The 20,532-nt window shown below is 42.3% G+C and overlaps 1 protein-coding gene across 1 annotated transcript; it reads left to right on the forward strand.

Annotated features, from left to right (window-relative positions):
• Nucleotides 1-699: 699 nt before the first annotated feature.
• On the forward strand, nt 700-14,675 carry rtbdn (retbindin). Its single transcript, XM_061712227.1, has 6 exons — nt 700-978; nt 2,018-2,170; nt 2,271-2,370; nt 2,944-3,072; nt 3,980-4,076; nt 12,352-14,675. The coding sequence occupies exons 2-6, from the start codon at nt 2,020-2,022 to the stop codon at nt 12,697-12,699; spliced, it is 825 nt and encodes a 274-aa protein (XP_061568211.1). The 5' UTR covers nt 700-978; nt 2,018-2,019; the 3' UTR covers nt 12,700-14,675.
• The last annotated feature ends 5,857 nt before the right edge of the window (nt 14,676-20,532 follow it).

Genomic DNA, 20,532 nt, shown 5'->3' on the forward strand with positions numbered 1-20,532 from the left:
GCGTTCAAACAAATATGAACATACAAACGGAGCTGGAGTCGAGCTTTGCAGACGAATTCGGCTTGACCCACCGCCATCTGACGCCGTTGGCGTAAGATGTGCCGAAAAAATGAGCCAAAATGAGTAGAGTATTTACGGGAGAGGGTTTTGCTGCACGCAGCAGCTTCTCATTAAGTTCACAGTGTTTCGTTCCACAGAGATTTGTGTCCTCTTCCCTCAGCATATCATACGGTATTAAATCTCAGCTGTACCCAGCTTTGACCCTGTCATCTGTAAAAAGCCCTGACCTCGGTGCCTGCAGGAGCGTGCAGCCATGAGAGAAGCAAGAACAAGGGGATGGCAGGTGTGACTCAGCACCACCTGCTTTGGAGGCGCTGAAAATAAAAGACGGAGCACCGGTTTGGGGATGGGTTTTTTTTTTTTTTTAGTTTGTTTTTTGTTGGGGGGGCTTAAAAAACATTTAAATGAATTTGACAAATCTCATTTCTCTGTCTCCATCCACAGCATTACTTGGACGAGTGGAGAGCTGTTAGGAAGGAGGATTTGGTAAACATCCTATCGGGAGATTAACGAGGAGGGAGACCAGTCTTCAGGGGGAGAGGGGGAGAGAGGGAGAGAGAGAGAGAGAGAGAGAGAGAGAGAGAGAGAGAGAGAGAGAGAGAGAGAGAGAGAGAGAGAGAGAGAGAGAGGACTCCCAGCGTGTGGCAGATGGAGGGGGTGACGTGCCCTGTGGAGAGGACTGAAATGTCCTTCATATAAACCGGTGACAAAGTGGCGAGCAGTGGCCCCGGGGACAGCAGAGATCAGGCAGCAGCAGAGACACCGAGACCGCGGAGGAGAAGGTGATAGGACCGGAGACCGGAGACAGGAGACCCGAAAACAGAGACCGGAGCGCCGCGCACAGACACATCCACGCAGGGACGCCGGGGACGCGCACTAACGCAGACGAAAGTATCACAGTCGGAGCAACACTGACAGGTAAAACAAATATGATTAATCATACAAAATTAGACCTTTCAAGAAATATCAAACACCGATATTACAGGTTTATGAAACCCTCAGCGAAACTGCTTTATTAGTAGTATTATCATTATTATTATTATTATTATTATTATTATTATTATTATTATTATTATTATTATTATTATTATTATTATTATTATTATTATTATTATTATTATTATTATTATTATTATTATTATTATTATTATCAGACTGTAAAAACTCCATGTTCACTGGATTAAAAATGCTGATCTCGGGTAGAAGATGAAAACAACCTCTAAGCTCTTCATGGGGTCACTGAACTGACAAAAAAAAACAGACTTCTGGGTTTAAATGTTTACCTTTTTTTTACTTGAAACTACAGAATTTAAACTAATACAATGATCTTGCTTTATTTGATGTAAAATTCACATATTAACATTAAAGAGCATCATTTATGAGTGAAGTATTGCATTAAAACAATCAAGAGAGCAACAGGAGATGCCATCAAATGACTTTTTGTTTTGTTCTTTTTAGCTCAATTAGTACATTTACGTGGATAATCTTTTTTGCATTATCTCCTTTGAGATAATGAAGCTCTGGTGAATCCAATCAGGGCTAAACCGTCTCCGTCTGGGGCCAAACGGTCACCAACGTCTTAGTCCTGCTATGTAGGTTACCTTAGGTATCCGTCAGCCGCTCTTCAGATTAAAGGACTACAAATGTCATCCACCTCAGCACGGTGCCTCGGTGCCAGCTAATTGGACTCACTGTGTAGGTCACGGCGCGCACAGCTCAGATCCCCCGCAGCCTGTGCTGGGTCTCTCCGTTACTCCGTACTACCAGTGTGACTGACCCTACAGGAGGCTTGACAAACCACCCTTCTCTTTTATGAGGATTTTTTACAGCAGCTTTAATGTCAGCAGTAGGTGACCTTCTTAGATGATTGTCCTGCATTGTGTTGTGTTCCTGCAGGACAATCTGTGAGGTCAGAGTTTGACCTGAACTCGTCTCCAAATCTGTTTGTGTTTTGCAGAGATGGGTGTCTCATCTCTACCCATTTGCATATGCCTGCTGGCCGCGCTGATTGGCGGCACCAGCTCGGAGGGGGTGTGTCTTCAGGATGGCAAACATAAGGCCACGCCCAGTCCGGAACCACACCTGACGGAGTGTGGGCTGTATGCTGACAGTGAGTGTTGGTTTATAATGGGGCTTATGATGACAGAACAGAAGCACAACTGATGAAAGGCAGAAATAGCTGAAATATTTTTGTGTCCTTGCTGCTGCAGATAGCTGCTGCGCTGTCGACGACATCCAGGACATCGCTCACATTCCCTCTGTCAGTAACAAGAATGAACCCTGGGATAAGTGTGGGCCTCTGAGCCCTGAGTAAGTCTCACTCATCCTCCTGGTCCCTTCCTATCCCCTTAAAGCTGCTATAATCAATACTGTGCTCCATATCGGATAATAAATCCTATCTGTTGGATAATACTCTGAGCTCTGTACCAACTGCAGTTATAGCCTTGTCTTTTGGCTGATTGTTTTTCTTCCTTTGCTTTTCTTATTCCACCTCTCTCAGTTTCTTCAGGTATTAGACTGTTGCTGAGGAAAAAAATTCTCAAAACCAACTTTAACAACCCGCTTGATACCAATGTTTGAACAAAGTTAACAATTAGTGGAGCTGGAAAACAAAGATGACCTTAAAGAGAGAGTCTCTTAGAGGTTAATTCACCAAAATGGGTTACTGGATCATAAAGCAATCAGCAGACATGGCTGTAAAATGAAATCAGCAGCATACATATTGTATGAAACCAGTCAATTACTTGCCTGTGTGTCCTCATCTTTGTTTATCTTTAGTCTTCCTGCCCTGTGACCAGCCATGCCGAGTCCAGATCAGTAGAGTGTTTGAATGCACCCTCTGTTTGTCGAGTTAGTATAAACTGACTCTCCCTGTCTCCTCAGGTGTGAAGGCTTTCTGAAGCGTGTGTCATGTTTTTACCGCTGCTCGCCTGACGCTTCTCGCTGGCCTCATCCTCATCGCCGCTCGTACATCCAGGCGGTGCCGCTCTGCCACAGCTTCTGCCGTGATTGGTGAGGCTGCCAAACGCACTGCCAAGCACACCTAAATCAAAACCGTTATCTGTCCCTCCTCACATATGAGACCGTCAAAGCAGCGATTGCTATCTTGTATAACAACAGCATTTTGCTCCAACACTAAGTGACCAATAAAGAGCACGGGTAGGAGCATGGCTGCATCCACAATCATCTATGTTTATTTTTATTTTTATTTAAGTAAAGCCATTGCTGCGCTCCCAAGATGGAGCCAAACACAATACAGGGATAGCCAGTAAAATGCAGAGCAGTGTTTTTTTTTTTTTCCTGGTTGCAGTGTTGAAAAGGAATGGAATTGAAAAGTACAGACTTATGTTCCTGCACACAAAGGTTTACGTGTTCCTGAGGCAAGTAATTTGTCAGAGTTGTCATGAAAGAAGAAAAGAATGGCGGAACTTTGATAAAGGGTAAATGTATTGTTCATCGAGGTTATTATTATTAAAAGAAAAGAATATCTTTGAATTTTTTCCTATATACCCAAGAGTTAGAGGAGCAATACAGTACAGGACACTACAGGAGATTCTTCAGACGTATACAGGAGATCCTTCAGACGTATACAGGAGATCCTTGCTGCCCACAGCTATAATAAACCTCTGCAATGAACCTCTGAAGAGACTGAAATTATGAAAAATACTGCAAGAATGAATTTCCCTTCAGGGAATAATAAAGTACTTTTGAATTGAACTGAAAATGTGCGGAGGTGTTAGACACGATTAAGATCACATCCCATGTGGGATGCTGCTGCTTGGTGCGTTCAGGTTTATATTAACATGACGTGAAAGTGTTATATGTGATGCAGTTTACACTCATTGAAACAAAAATGATGATTATGTTGCAAAGTATTCAAGTGTTTTTTAAGATAATTAAAATTACCCTATTTTTGAAGGTTTGATGCCTGCCGGGTGGACATGACCTGTGCTCGTAACTGGGCCAAAGACCCCAGAGGACAGAACTGCACTGGAACCTGCGTTCAGTACCAGCAGGTACTCTCACCTCTAACATCTCTGATTTCTGCTTCTCAGTTTTTCTACGGCTCTTTTTCCTAGTTTGATTTATGACCAGGTACCGTCAAAACTAAGATAAGAGCATTACTACATTGAGGTATTAGCACATCAATATCATCAAGTGGGTGGCCCTGGGGCGCAATTAGCTCATTGTACATTAATATGTTGTGAGTAGAGTGCATACACACCTCAGCTGCAGTTTTTTGGTCAACGGAGGATGAGTCAGAGTTTTGAATCCCACTGACTGACCTTATCATGGTCTGCCATCATGTATGTGGAGGGTCTGAGGCTGTCGCAGTGTGTTGGTGGAGGCAGTGTGTGGTTGGGTGTGTTGGTGGAGGCAGCGTGTGGTTGGGTGTGTTGGTGGAGGCAGCGTGTGGTTGGGTGTGTTGGTGGAGACAGTGTGGTTGGGGGTGTTGGTGGAGACAGTGTGGTTGGGTGTGTTGGTGGAGGCAGTGTGGTTGGGTGTGTTGGTGGAGGCAGTGTGGTTGGGTGTGTTGGTGGAGACAGTGTGGTTGGGTGTGTTGGTGGAGACAGTGTGGTTGGGTGTGTTGGTGGAGACAGTGTGGTTGGGTGTGTTGGTGGAGACAGTGTGGTTGGGTGTGTTGGTGGAGACAGTGTGGTTGGGTGTGTTGGTGGAGACAGTGTGGTTGGGTGTGTTGGTGGAGACAGTGTGGTTGGGTGTGTTGGTGGAGACAGTGTGGTTGGGTGTGTTGGTGGAGACAGTGTGGTTGGGTGTGTTGGTGGAGACAGTGTGGTTGGGTGTGTTGGTGGAGACAGTGTGGTTGGGTGTGTTGGTGGAGGCAGTGTGTGGTTGCTGTAGCACATTTTTAAACCATCATATATTGAAGTTTGCGGATGATACCGTCATTGTGAGTCTGTTGAACAGCACTGATAACTCCCATGGCCCTGTGGTTGATTACTTTCTTAAGTGGTGCCAGGATTCTTTTTTATCTCTTAATGTATCAAAGACAAAGGACGTGTATTGATTTTAGACGTTCTCAGCCCTCTCCGGATATGACAGTGATTAACGGACAAGATGTAGAAATTGTCCTATAAGTATCTGGGAACTATAATCGACAATAAGCTGACATTTGCGAGTAACATCAATTTAATTTACAAGAAAAGTCAGCAGCGTCTGTACTGTCTTAGAAAACTGTCAAAATTCCATGTTGATTCATCCTTGATGTCCATGTTTTTTTCGCTCTTTCATTGAGTCTGTATTAACTTTTTCCTTCATTTGTTGGTTTTCATCACTTAGGGTAAAGCAGAAAACTGTTCTTACCAAGGTGCTTAATGTCTGTAGCAAAATAACTGGCTCTGCTCAGGTGACTCTACAGGACCTGTATAACAAACAGCTGTATAGGAAAGCAATAACTATCCTATCGGACTGTTCCATCGCACCAAGAGTTTCAGTTTCCCCCATCGGCTACATTGCTCAGACTTCCACTTCTGAAAACTAATAGATATAAACATTCTTTTGTACCTTCTGCCATCTCCCTTCTCAATTCCATGAGGAAAAGGTAGCTGTTGTGGGGCTTGGATTGGATTTTTAGATTTAAACTCGTTGTCCTTTTTTTAATTAATTGCCCCATTGGGGACAAATAAAGTTATTGATTGATTGGTGGAGGCAGTGTGGTTGGGTGTGTTGGTGGAGGCAGTGTGTGGTTGGGTGTGTTGGTGGAGGCAGTGTGGTTTGGTCTGTTTGTGGAGGCAGTGTGTTGTTGGGTGTGTTGGTGGAGGCAGTGTGGTTGGTGTGTTGGTGGAGGCAGTGTGTGGTTGGGTGTGTTGGTGGAGGCAGTGTGTGGTTGGGTGTGTTGGTGGAGGCAGTGTGGTTGGGTGTGTTGGTGGAGGCAGTGTGGTTGGGTGTGTTGGTGGAGGCAGTGTGTGGTTGGGTGTGTTGGTGAAGGCAGTGTGTGGTTGGGTGTGTTGGTGGAGGCAGTGTGGTTGGGTGTGTTGGTGGAGGCAGAATGGTTGGGTGTGTTGGTGGAGGCAGTGTGGTTGGGTGTGTTGGTGGAGGCAGTGTGTGGTTGGGTGTGTTGGTGGAGGCAGTGTGTGGTTGGGTGAAGGGTTAACAGTGCAGGGCGGTGCTGTGGGCTGGAGCGTGAAAGAGTCTGGCCGTGCTTCATTGGGCAGAGGCCAGCTGGGTGATTTAAAAAGAAGCGGAGTGACAGTGGAGGCTGGCGCGCAGCTGAGGCCAGGAGCAAACTACCTCTCACACATCACACCCCATGACAGTCTGGCTGATTGAGTGTGTCTTTTTCTCTTTCTCCCTGTTTTCATCATCTCTCTTTATCCCCTTTATCATTTTCTCTTTCTTATCCTCTACCGCTCTCTCTTTCTTTCCCACATACATGAGCACACGCTAAGAAATAAGCACACACCCATGTTCATCAGCCCTATTGAATTTTTCAGTTGAATATTAGATTTTAGGGACGACAGAGGATGTTTGTGGATCTGAATGTGTGTACACAAGTTTGTGTCAGTGCCTGTGTGTTTATGTGACTTGTTTGGTCGTGTTGGCCCATTTTCATGCAGAGCATCACTAATACCGCAAATAGGCTCCAAGAAATTTAAGCAGCTCTCAAAGGCGTGCATTAAATAGCTCCTGAATACAATTAGGAGAAAGTGGAAGCAGTCAGCACATTCAACAAATCACCCCCATTTAGGGAGATCACAAACTACCGCCTGTGGGCCGTGCACTTTTGGGAGTCGCAGCAGAGATACTGCTTGTTTTGCCTCGCGACAGCAGAGACGGCTGCTTGAATTCACCTCAGTCTTGCTGAAGCAGACCTGCAGACATGCAGAGCGTCATCTTTACGTCTCACAACTCCGTTTCAGCTGATGTGGGTACATGTGTCGCTCTCACGAGCAAATAAGCCCGGGTACAGATGGAGTTTGTGAAACGCTGACTGCAGTAGATGACAGTTTCCATAGACTCAAAGCGACACACTAGAAGGCACGCACAGCCGCACATCCCCTGCATGCAAACAACCCTTCTGGCAGGCGCTCTCACTCTCTCTTTTTTCTTTTGTTGGTTACATCATTTGCCAGCAAAGGTCTGAATTATCTCAGCATTAGACACTCTTCCTGCCTCTGAACTGGTGGGAAAGAGGCCCGATCTGCAAAGAGCAGCCATACGCTGGCACAAAACGCTTCTGGACCGACCTCTGTGGATCCCAGGTCACGATGCTCTATGGCTTCAATTCACGGAATCCCTACATGGATCCCTGACAGTGAAACTATAAATGCTTGTATTATAAAATGAATATACAGCAAATATAAATCCCAGCTTTGCTCCTCTGTTTGTTTTGTTCATGTGCGATACGGCCCACATCACTGGTTCTGAGATCGCAGGTTTGGCTCCTGAAAAATTGGCAACCAAAAGAGCATTTTATTATCCGGCAGCATGCCACCATCTACTGAAGAAAGGAGGGCTTGTTCTCCTCAGATACAGTACGTTTGAAGGCTTTCGTCTTATCAGTAAACGGAAGAGCCACTCTTTTGGGTGGCATTTACTTTGTTTTTTCTAACTGACAGTTATAGCTTTCAAAAATTGATGACCACAGATTCTCATAGCAAGAAAATAAAAACTCTAGCCTCAAGGAAAAGACAAAAAAAGGATGAGGTTATTCTCTTATATCGGTTTTTACAGACTTACTGGCAGACTCACTGATTGGCTGGTTGATCGACTGAGCCGTTGATTGATTTTTTTTATGGATTCAGCTGTCTTCACACAATTCTTTCTCTCTTTTAGTATTTCATTGAATTTCACTTCAGTCTGTACGCTTAAAAAAAAGGATCATCTTAGAAACCGCTAACATCAGATTTTATTTGAGAATATTATTAACGCTTAACAAAAGGTTTTTAATGTTCAGTATCTACATTTTAAAACTGCACTTAGACCAAGATTTAGGAAAAAGCACCTTTTCCAGGTACTTAATTCCCCGTTAAATCACTTCTTGTTGTCGTATGATAAACGTGAATCCGTGTTTAACTCTCTCTCTCGCTCACGTTGGCTGAAGTGTCACTGATTTCAGACGGAGAAGGACAGAATTAAGATAAGGAGAGGAAGGACGGTCCAGGGCCCCGGGAAATGTCTGCGTCTCACTTATCCAATCACAGCATGTCGTCCAAAGCCACTTGTGCTTGCAGTGAATTAACTTTGGCAGCAAAGCATTTAGAGCCCGAGGACGGACAGGAATATTTGTGTGTGTTTGTGTGTGTGTGTGTGTTATTGGGTCCATGCGATAAGACCAAAGTGTCAGACAGGGAGCATATGTGGTTGGGAAAATAACTGTCATCCTCTTTGTCCTTCAAACACGGTAAACATATTACAGCTTCTTGTGCTCAGAGCAGCCTGTATGACTCCATCTTAATCCCCAACAGACAGGAGGATGAAAGGAGACAACGGGGGGGTTGGCTGTATAGAAACAGGGAGCATGGGAGAGATGCAGTGAGCACAGGAATAAGAACGAGATGAAAAATGTAAAGGGCACATATATAGTGGAGGTTAGGGAGCGAGCGAAATGAGCTGCAGGAGATGGTGACTTGGCAGTACTTTTTAATGGCTGGCTATGTCACCAGTCAGCAGAGCGAGAATAGGAGCTTAAAGCCAGAAACACACTCTGTGCGTGTGTGTTAGTGCACATTTACTGATCTTCTTCCCTAATTATTTTCGGGCATGTGCGCTGTACCATCTACAGTTAAACAGCTTAGAATTGTTTTGTTGTTTTTTTGCTTTGTTGTTGTGTAGCATGCCCTTTAATCTGTATCTCTTATTCGAGGAGCGAGCACATTTCTGTGCTCCAGAGACCGTAAATCTAACCTCAGCAGTGACTACAGGCTGTTCTCAGAGAAGACCTTTGTAAAGACTGAGTGCGGTAATGAATATGCTTGTCAGAAAGCAACTGCAGCCGTGCAACAAGTCACCTCTCTGATTGGTCGGATGTGTCTGTCCTCTCTGTGAGGCTTGTTAGAGATGTCAAGAGGACGTCTTACAGCAGGAGATTTTCAGGGCCATGTCTTTTCATGTGCACTCAAGGTTGTTGTAAATGAGGCAAGAAAAGCAGGAGAGGCAGATCAAAACCAATTGCAGGACCAGCAGCCAGCTGCACGCAGACCCCTCCGCTGGCTGGCAAACAAAAAATGGTTTTCAAGGCTCGGGCCACCCTGGAGGGGCAGAATTAATGATTTCATTGGATGTAGTTGTTGTGCAGTGAGGTGCAGGCTGGCAAAGAGGTGTGAGGAGAACACGACATAAGGCTGGCAGTGGCTGAAAACCACCAAATATGTATTTGCACAAAACAAAACAATCACTCTCTAAGAACTCTGCAGTTCAACGTGTACGTCAGGTCACGCGTCTTGACTGGTCCGGCGCTCTGGCTCTTCTCCAACCCTCAGTATTTATTTCAATTATGACATTTATATGAATTTTTAAATGATTATATTACCAATTTCAGTCCATGCCACTTCCTAACTACAATAACAGATGAGCGTTCATGTTTAGATGCATTTGCATCATCTGAAGCTTTACAAATCCTCAAAGGTGTTTTTAGTCACGTAGCTGAAGTGACCCATGAAATCAAAGTGGCATGACACTGTCCTGAAATATGTCTTGTGAATATTGATTCTTTATTTAATCTCTTTTTCAACAAGTCACAAGATTTAAAATCTCTTCTCTAACAGCTTTCTGGCCAAGGCAGAGCTCATAACAGTGGCAAGGCAAGCTGATCACTGCATTAGGAGCCGATATAAAGAAATACACGTCCATATACAGTACGTCAGAATCAAAAACATAAAAACTTAGCAACCAATAACTATTATGCTATTTAATTGTCATAATTTGCACATCAAAAGAGAGGCAGCAATAGGCATCATACGTTTTATTGTGAGTTGTCCCCAAATCATTTAATTGAATTTGGTTGAAGAACCCAGATTCCTAACATCAAGCGGCATATGCAGATTGTTATTTTCATGACAACGCACTAAAGAGTGACAGAGACAACAACGCCCTGGACTGTTCTTTGCTGAAAGATGTGGGTCCGTTGCAAAAGGTGTGAGAGTTTTCTGATTAACAGCCAATCCCACGAAAGATGGCATCCAATGTGTGTAAGCGATGCAAAGGACTTGTTTCCAATGAAAAAAAAAAACATGCATTTTTACTTTCAATAACTTTTTTTTTATCTTGCAAATGCTATAAACCCAAGATATTTCATGTTTTTTGCTTGTCATCTTCACATCTGTTAATGTCAGTTTTGCATTTCAGGCCTGCAAAACTTTCCACAACATAAAAGCGAAGCGTTTACCGCTTTGTTGTGTTGCCTTCCTTTTCTCACAACACTTAAAAAGGTGTTCTAGCACTGAAGGTATCAAGCAACGAATTGTCTCAGTTGTTATTTTGTCTCATTCTACTCACAAACATAGGCCTACTTTAAAATGTGCAAAAATATGCAGTCGCCCCAGTTGGTTTTTCCATATTCAAAATGTGCCACTTGTTCTCTGCGGGGGACAGGTTGGGGCTGCAGGCGGGCCATGCCAGTGTTTTCACCCCCTTTTTTCTCAGCAAAGCCTTTAAAAACTGTGCTGAATGTGTTTTTTTAATGCCTCGTGGTAAAGTCCCATCTCTATGTACTTTTCTGCATTAATACTGCTGTCGTAGAAGTTTAAATGAACTTTGCCGAGGGTTCTGATACGACTATCACTCACGCTGGCTTTGAGAGTGGATGCTCCGTTTCATCTTTGATCTAGAAAACCCATTATTTTCAACAAAGATCTGAAATATCGATTCATCTATGCACAATATGTGTTTGCACCAAGATGTGATGGTCCGTTTAAGATGTTCGTAAGCCCGGAGATAGCAATACCATCTATGGATAAGGCTAATGTAAAGCTTTCTCTTTCCACTGTAAAGTTTTGAATGACATTTTAAAAATTTAACTCCACCTTATAGTGTTTGACAAAGGTTTCCCAAAGTAATCCTTTAGAATTAGAAGTCTTTATTTTCAATGAACAAGTCCAGTGAAATTTGCAATGTGTGCTAAGTGTGCAAAGAATAGGAAGAAAAAGAACAACAGCAACAACAATACAATAAAATATAATAAACTTTCAAATACAATATAGAATACAATGAAAATGTGCTTGTGAGTGCCCTTGTTTTCATAAAAGCTATTAATGACAGTTCTTGATGCCGTGAGGGATCGGAGATCACGGTGCGCCGTCTCAGCTTCCACTTTCGCCCTTTATGCATTAAAAATCTTCTAAACTTTTGAATTTATAATTATATTTTCTGCTGCAGAAGCATGCAAATGTCTTCCAACATGTCTTTTGGGGAAGATTATTTTTAAACTTTCAGTGATTTATTTTTTTTTATTCACATCTTTGACTCAGTATTTCAGGAATGCTGCTTTTGTAATAAACCTGTTGATTTCACATCCTTTGAAGCACCAAAGGGCCTTTTCCAATGTGTTTAAACCCAAAACAAAATTAAATTAAAGCTGCAAGCAGCGATGAACGGGCCCTCGCACCCTTGTGCACGTTCAGGCTACAGTGGAAGCTTGTATGACTTGCATGTAGATTCTTCAGGCCTGGACATTTAGCGGATGACACCAGCCACGACTCTATATAAAAACCATTCAAAAGTTATGGCAGAAAGTAAGTAAGAAAAGTAATGCACGTCGTCGCAGGATCTAGACGCACATTTTGATGTATAACACACCTGGGTACATGTTACGGTTCGAGCGAAGAAACGGCCGAAGGAATGGCATAAATTGCACCAAAATTACACGATTAATTAAAAATGGCTGACCTCCTTTTCGGTTTCGGCCATGGCGCCAAGAGACTTTTCTTTAAGTTGCGACATGATACAGGTGTGTAGCGATTTTTGTGCATGTACGTCAAACCGTATGGTGGGGTTTGAGGCACAAAGTTTTCTAGGGGGCGCTGTTGAGCTATTATGCCACGACCATTAAGTGCTCGGGCCCTAATTAAATGAAAACAGATATGTATCACCAAATTCAATAGTTCATGAGAAAAACAACATGATGTACCTTGTGTTCACACAATCTGTAAAGGTGTGAGTCGGAGAAAAGTCCAAGAATGACTGTTTTTCTTTCAGTTTGGTTTCATATTATCCCTATCACCGTTTAATTTCAGACTGGACATAAAAGTGGAGAGATGAAGCTGTGACCCGCTCTAGTTTTCCCTCCATCCCTTGGTTTACAGATGTGTGTGTGTGTTGTCTGTGTGTCCACAGATGTACCAGCACGGCAGGGATCTGTGTGAGAGCCTGTGGGGCGATGCCTTCATGACCGTGGAGGACGACCCTCAGGAGGTGGGGGAGGCCGGGGAGATCGGGGGGGAGGGCCGGCCCTGCGGGTGCCTGACCCTCAGTCCCTCGGACAAGGACGTGATCGCCGCCCTGAGGGCCCAGCAGGACGACCCGGAGGAGCTGGACACCACCAAGACCGGCTTGCCTCAGTACAGGGCCCCCTGCAAGACCAAGCTGCCCGTGCAGCCCAAGGGCGGCAGGAAGGGAAACTCAGTGCTGCGCAAGCGCTCCGTGGAGGTGGAGGATGTGGAGGGTAGTGGCAGTGGTTTGTAGAAGACGATACACAACTATGTATTTAGAGAAACTTGTCTAGTTCCTATTACACAAGATCCATCCCTCACGAAGGAGTCAGAACATCTCTCCTCCTACCAAACGTACCATACATAGGATCTCATTATCGCCAGCATATCGCAAATACCATCTCAGTTTTGAATGATACTAACTGTTAAACAGACTGACAGGATTGTAAGATTTTCATTTAAAAAAAAAAGAAAAAAAAGAGCAGTTATGTGATTTAACAGTCAGGAAACAAAGGTATTGTGACATCATTTTTAACATGCAGTTAGCAGTTAATAGTGTTGTTGTTTAACACTATTAAAAGTCTTGGCAAACATCCCTCAAATGTGTCTAAAAGGGTGTAACAAGAAAAACTTCACTCCAGTACTCCATTCCTGGCTTTTTATGACGGTGTTTTTTTGCGCCGTGAAAAACGCGTCCTTTTCCCCCTTTCCTGTCAATCATTGCCCCGCTCCTCCTCCCAACCTCCTCCAACCCAACTGCTACACACTTCTGCCGGCGTCTCCACACACACGCGCACACACCGAACGACAAACACCCACACACACAGCCCAGACAGGGCGACTACAGCCCGGGGATGAAGTCCAACCGGGACCAGAGGACCGTAGCTCCCCGCAAGCCATACGCTCACAGCGGCGTCGGAGAGTTAAGCCGGGAGCGACAGGCGAAGCATGCACAGAAAAGCAGCACGGCGAAGCAGTCCACCGCAAACAATCATAAAAATAAAGGCATGCAAGCAGCAGTGTCCCCTTATCTTAAGTCCAGTCAGTGGCCGCGGGTCTTTTTAGCAGTTGTCCTCCGGTGATTAGAACAAAAGAGGCTCTAAACAGCTCCGTGTTAAGCCTGATTTATGGTTCCGCGTTAAATCGACGCAGGGCCTACGCCGTAGGGTTCAGCGTACGGTGCGCGTCGCCGCGTAACCCTACGCCGTAGGCTCTGCGTCGGTGTAACGCGGAACCATAAATCAGCCTTTATGGTGCGCTGGAGAGGAGAGGAGACAGGGAGCTGGGTGGAGGGGGCGGTGGCGGCCCGCCACCAAACCAGATGCGCCGTTTTTGCATAGTTATGCGGAAAATCCCAGAAAGCACACAATACACTGAATGTTAAAAGTTTGTTGTTTTTTGGGTGTAATTGATGTCAAGACACCCAACAAAACACAAAAAATCAAGAAAAATTTGTTTTTCATGTCACAATACCTTTAAGTTCCCACAGCTAAATGATAAATGAGTATTTATGGTAAAATTATCAAACCTGCAACATCTTGGTCAATAGATATCCGACAAATATCTTTTTTGTAAACTAAAAAGATGCTTCTTATTTTTTTTCCAAGTTCTCATATGTCCTGCACGTTTTAAGAGCCCTACAGTAGCAGACCATCTGCATGAATCATCCTTAATAGCGAGAGCTCTTTTATGACTTACGTTTCGCAAACATAAAGTGAAAACATCCGAACTCCAACCCCCCCCCGCTACCGTTTCCACCCATGTAGCTGAAGTTGATCTGTGCGTTAGTCACTTGTTAAACCCATGTCTTACTGTCGTGATACTCTGCTGTCCAGTCCTGAAGTAGTGCAGCCGGTTGCACAGTGTTAACATAATAATGAATGTACTTTAGATTTCTAACTGAGACTCTACTGACCTGAATGTGCGGGGGTCTGGTGTGATGATGACACCTAAAGGGAAGGTTTACAACCCAGGAACTAAGTCTTCCTGCAGAAGCAGCATTAACGCCAGAAAGGTTGGTCCTGCTCATTTGATCACTAACGTTCTGTGTTTATTTTATAAACGTGTATTTGTAGAGTGAGGCGCCCGTTAGATGTAAATGTTTTGTAAATAAAAAAAAGTGAGAAAAAAAGGAGGAACTGATTTGTCTGATGTGCGGTAAGCTTGATCAAACTGGTGTTTCTGTGCTTTTCTTTACATCCTCATTAAAGGAGATATTTCTAAATGTCACCTTGTGTCCTTTTCATTTCAAACTCCCCAAAATAATGAAAAATGTTTTAAAAACAGATGTATGTCTCAATTAATAATAGATTTTTTTTTCTGTGGTTTGTAGTTCAGTTTATCATTCAAAGCAATTATCAAATAGCAACTTTTGAGCCGCTGGGGTGTGGAAAATCTCCCTCCTGTAGCACATTTTCCTCATGATTTTCACTACAGGGGATGGTAAAAGTGTTAGGTACAGTATGGCACCTTCTTCACCACTTCCTCTTTGAAAAAGGTTTGTTTTCACATTTGTAGACTTGATTTATACTGGAAACCATGAATTGTTGATGTGACCTCAGCGTGTGCGTGAATCTGGATGAGAACTTGGATGCAGAGCACAGCAGGAAAACGGATTAAGAGCATGAACAAATCCAGAGGACTGCTCAGCAGGAAATCCAACAGTCCTTACTTTCTTTTTCAGTTGTAAAAAAAAAAAAAAAAAGAAACATGCATAACATAGAAAATATATACAGGAACATGTCTTTAAATCCCTTCCCTGTCAAAAAAATGTAAAAAAAAGGAAACATGTCAGTGAAGAAGGTCAACTTAAAACACTTGGGATAAGAGATATACCTGTACGCCATATAGATGTGGTTGACACATTTTCTAAAGAGATGTTAGATCGTTTTCAGAGACAACTTTTCATCTGCAAACAGCACCTGCCGATGGGGAGACGGGACCCTGCAATAGTCTTGTTGGCCACACATAGAGCAGTTTCCAATAATTTAAGCTGTGCACTACTTAAAGAAAAGACACTTGCAAAGTTCCCAAATAAACAAAGTTTAGGGTCCAGTGGAACATTAGCCCATGGGTTCCCAGATCAAGTGATATTGTTCATGCACATACAGGGCAAAAAAAAGTTCAATATCACATATGAAAAGATTTTGGACAACTTGGATTTAAATTAATGCATTTTTTTCTGGGGTAATGTATAAGCTATGTAAAATATTGTTGTTAATCAGTCTTTATTGGTGCTAATACTAATAATCAAGCTGTTTTAACATGATAGTTTTCCTTTTTTAAAGAGGACTTACATTTTCCTGTTGATAGATAATAAGAAAAAAAGAAGACAGTAAGAAAAATGAAAACAAGAACTGAGTCTTTATTGAAGCAACAAGGGGTAAACTTGAAAATGAAACATTATATTTTTGCTGTCCTTATATGCTGGTCTTGCATAACCAGTAAAATAAAACACTGGATAGCATTCAGAGGAAGGGTTAGTCATAGTTCAGGCATTCGTTTAAATGTATTAATAAAAGGCAAAAAAGCAAACTGTTCTGCTTTCCATGAGATTTTCATTTCACTTCATTCATTTTTATTTTGAGCTCTTTTAGCAGAACCATCTACATACAACAGCTTCTGTTAAGGCAAATACATTCAACAGAATAAATGCAGGCACAGTGTCCTAAATATCTCATTATTGCTCAAAAGGGAGTGGGAAGGAGAAAACGTATTTAATCCCAACCCAAAGCTCGTCAATAATTTAACATGAAGACGTCAAGGTACACACTCCTGTTAAGCACCTCAAAAATAGGACCATAAACAAAAGGCAAAATGCCTGCATTATATCAAACTAAATCATTCATATTTATGAAATATATGAGGAAAAAAAAGAAACACAGTTGTTTCGTGATGGTGTTACTACAGGATACAATCGATGATACATAAATACCACCAAAAGGTCATAACCTACAATACTAATGGTGATGAACAACTTAATCATACACCATATGCTGTTCACACCATAGGTTTATATAACAATGTAAATGTCTGAATATTTGGGCCTCGCTTGTGTTGGATGTCCAGACTGTTCCAAAGCTTCGCTTCACGTACAGACACACAAAAACGTTTAAGAGGAGTCCGAATTCAGGGGATATGAAAATTCCACATCCACTGAAATTAGGAGGTTTCCCCTGTAATTATCTAATGTTTTTCAAGAGTTCCTTAAGCTTTTCGTACATTTATCAAACAGTTTCATATATTGGCTTATAAACCATCAGTAGATTCTTGAGTTATCTTACGCCATATAAACACTTTGATGCCTAATCAAAAGTTGATTCACAGCTTTATTTGAGGAAGTTTGAAAAGATAAGAAAGACTTCTATGACGGAAGATTTCTGCATCTTTACCAGAAAACCGTGTTTTTATCCATACTTGTCGCTTTGCTTTCCATTCATCCGTAATCAAACCCCCCTACAGAGCAGAGCGATGCACTTTTATGAAGCTGCCTCAGCCTGAATCAGAAACCTCAAAGCTCTGGAAATAGACCCAGCCATGACAGATCTTCCTCCGTGATCTTCCTAGTTACTATAGCATTATATCAGTGTTCTCTGCGCTGAAGTGTAACCCTCTTGTACATCAAAAAACACTGTTTTCACACACAGTCAAAAAAACAAGTCAAATATACTGTATTTGTTGTGTTTCAAACCATGATCTTTATCTGTCATTAGATGACATTGTTTCGTTTTCCTAACACCGTGATTACTGATACATTGTGACAGTTCAATTTACTTTTATTTAGCATCAATTGACAAAAAAGTCAGCTCAAGGCCCTTTACTCAGAAGATAAATGCAATAGAGTCCAATTAAAGACAATCCAGGTCAGTTTAGTTATAATCCAATTCAATCCAGTTCATTGTAATTTACTTAATCCAGCTCACTCCAACAGTCTAGATTCAAAGTTTATATCTACGGTAAATATTTATTTTTTTTTCTTAAAGAAAGAAAAAATAGCCTATAATAAACCAACAGGTTGCACTGAATGTTCACTTGGGCGCAATCCCCAGTTCTGAGCAAACGAGGCACCGGCGGGGAGGGAAAACCTAATTAGGGCTTAAAGACCTTCTGTAAAACCGTGCTCAGAGCGGGCAGCCATCTGCTGCACCGGGGTGGGGGTCGAACATGACAGGCTAGCTAATAGTAGTATCTAATGGAAGTATGCATGTAGAGGGAAAGGGATTGGCCCAAGTTCAGAACCCTGTGGAACACCACGGCCAACTCTGATGTATTAAGCTGATTTCTCAGTTGCATGACTAACTGAAATCTGTCAGATACATTTTTTTTTTTGTGATCAACTTTTTATTTATTTTTCATTTATATATTTAGAAGAGAAGCGTCCCCACAGTCCAGGAAAAAAACACAACAAAACACCACCTACTCAGATGCTGCTCCCCCCTTCTTCCCCACACCCACCAGCTCCCACCAACCCACTCCTCCCCCACCCCATACCCCCCCAAATAATAAATCCAATGCAGAGAGCCATGAAAAAATAAATAAGTACTTATACATATCTTACAAAAAAAAAAACAGAACACACAAAACAAAAACAGCAACAGCAGCAACAAAACACAAAGCACGTACACCACTCCCAACCCCCTCCCCTTACCATCCAGGAATCCCATGGCATTCCCATTCACTAAATAAGCCATTCTAAACATAAAACCAAACAAACAAAGAACATGTAAACCATGGACAAGTTGGACCACAAACATGCATAACCTATCAGAAATTTTCTCTAATAGATTTGACCAGCAATTGATATTTGATGATTCGGCATAATGTAGGCGAGCTGTAGAAAGCTCAAGCTGTGCAATATCCCGGTAAGCAAAAAGCCATTCCCTCACCGGTAGTGCATGTGGTGGTTTCCAGCGACAGGCTATCATTCTTTTAGCGGCTGTAAAACCAGCCAACAATAGACGCTTGTTGTTTATAGTTAGTTTTAGAGATGAGGTGTCATTAAGTAAAAGCAAGGCTTGTGAGTGAGGAATGGCCTTTCCAGTTATATTAGACATGATACACGAGACATTATTCCAAAAACGATTTACCTCCGGACACTGCCAAACCATATAGAAAGTAGCAATGGTATTGTCTGGACAAAAATCACAATATGGATTATCTCTGACTCTGAGTTTCATTTGTTGTAGTCTTCGAGGAGTTAAGTAAGACCTATGAATACATTTATAGTGTATCATTATCTATCAGATAAATAAATGATGTAAATCAAGCTGTGCTGCTCGAGCACCAATCACATCAGCCCAATGGTTTGGTAGTTTCTGGTTCCAGTCCCAGTTGTGTCCTTTCTGTGTGAACTTTACATATTCTCCCTGTGGCTATATATCTATATGTATTCATTCATATGGAGGTGTTAAGCTAATAACATAATAACTAATAGATGATCCCAGCTCTCTTAGCTTGGATCAGCTACAGGAGACTCCAAATGATCATGGATAAGATGAAGTGGGTCTGAATGAACCAATCATACTGCAACAAACTTATATCCACCGTCCAAACATGCATCAACAGATTATCATTACAATTTTAGATATGTGTACAAAAGTATTTATTTTAAAGTGATGTATTTGAGGATTTGACCTGTGAATTATGCTCAGCATGGAATAGTCGGTGTCATCTACAGGTGGAAATGCAGAGAACACAAACTGTACATTATAGGCCTAACCTCATTTCCTTTTTGAAATTGTGCTCCTTGATGATATTAACTAATAACAAGTGTTCATCTTCTTCACTGTAAATGACTGAGCAGAGCAGAGAGAGTTATAATTGAGAGTCCCTCTCACAATCACACACACGCGTTTAAGCTGTTGACTACAAGCACCCAAGTACTTCAGTGATAAGGCAAACTACCCCATCCAGTGGATGAGACGAGGTTATCTTTCTAATTTTCAGCATCACTCCAGACTTCTTAAAAACCCAGTTTCTGCACTAAATTTTAACACAGAAGGGTTTATCTTTGTAATTTCTGTCTGAGAAGACAAAATCTCACCTTCAAAGGCCAGAAGAGATTTTCTGCGCGTGTATATTCTCGCCTTCACAGCAGAGCTGATTGAATCCGGATGTCTCTGTGTCTTTCTGTCGGGTTTCATTCGTGACATTCGCCTGTAAATCGGCCGCACATCAAGGATGAAACATGTAATTAACATAACACGTTATATAACACAAGATGGAGGTTTAACTAAATCAGTCAGGAACTCTAAGTTAATTGAAAGTTAAGCAGGGAAGGGACTGGACATGATGTCCATCACAGAGTTGGGTTTTGGTTGTTTTTTCTACATTCATGTTGCTTCTTGAGTTTAGTTTTGTTTGCACTACCTGGTCTTCGGTGTTAACGGCTGCTTGACCCCCTGTCTTATTTTGAAAGTGTTATTCCTTGTTGGTTTAGCTTTGACTTACCCTCCTCTCCTGTCCCCAGATAGCTCACACCTGTGTCCATATTGTGTCCTGCTTTTCCTTCATTCTCTACCTGTTCATCATCATTTTGTAAGTCTTGTATCCTGTGGTGCTTTCCTTGTTGCCTCATGTGTTTTCCCTATCTTCAGTTTCTTGGGTTTTTGGTTTCTCCTTACCTGAAGCATACCTTTTGTGAAAATAAAGGACTTTATTTATTCCTGCCTCTGAGTCGTCTGCATTTTTTTCCCCTACAAATTCTTCATTCTTCTCATTCTTGATGACTTTGAATAGTATTATTGTGCGTTTCAGGAGAAAAACACAGTGGGGTGTAATCCTCGAAATAGTGAAGGAAAAAGGGTTTTAAAAGAAAATAATAGATGTGCTCTCTCTCTTTGCTTCAGGAGTGGATATAAAGAGCTGGATATATCGCTACTCTGCATTTGTACAAGGCTCCAATCACTATAAAGCTTAATATTTAAACACCATGGGAAATATATTTCCAGTTATGACTGTTAAGTACTTTTGCAGCAGACGGAAAGCTCAATAAAATGCCCAATGAAAATACAGATTACAACTAAAGACAGATACATACCAACTGTCCTGGAAGTCCTGGGATGGGCCTGGGTGATAATTAATGGCC

This window comes from Cololabis saira, chromosome 21, assembly GCF_033807715.1.
Source record: "Cololabis saira isolate AMF1-May2022 chromosome 21, fColSai1.1, whole genome shotgun sequence".
Lineage (NCBI taxonomy): Eukaryota > Metazoa > Chordata > Actinopteri > Beloniformes > Belonidae > Cololabis > Cololabis saira.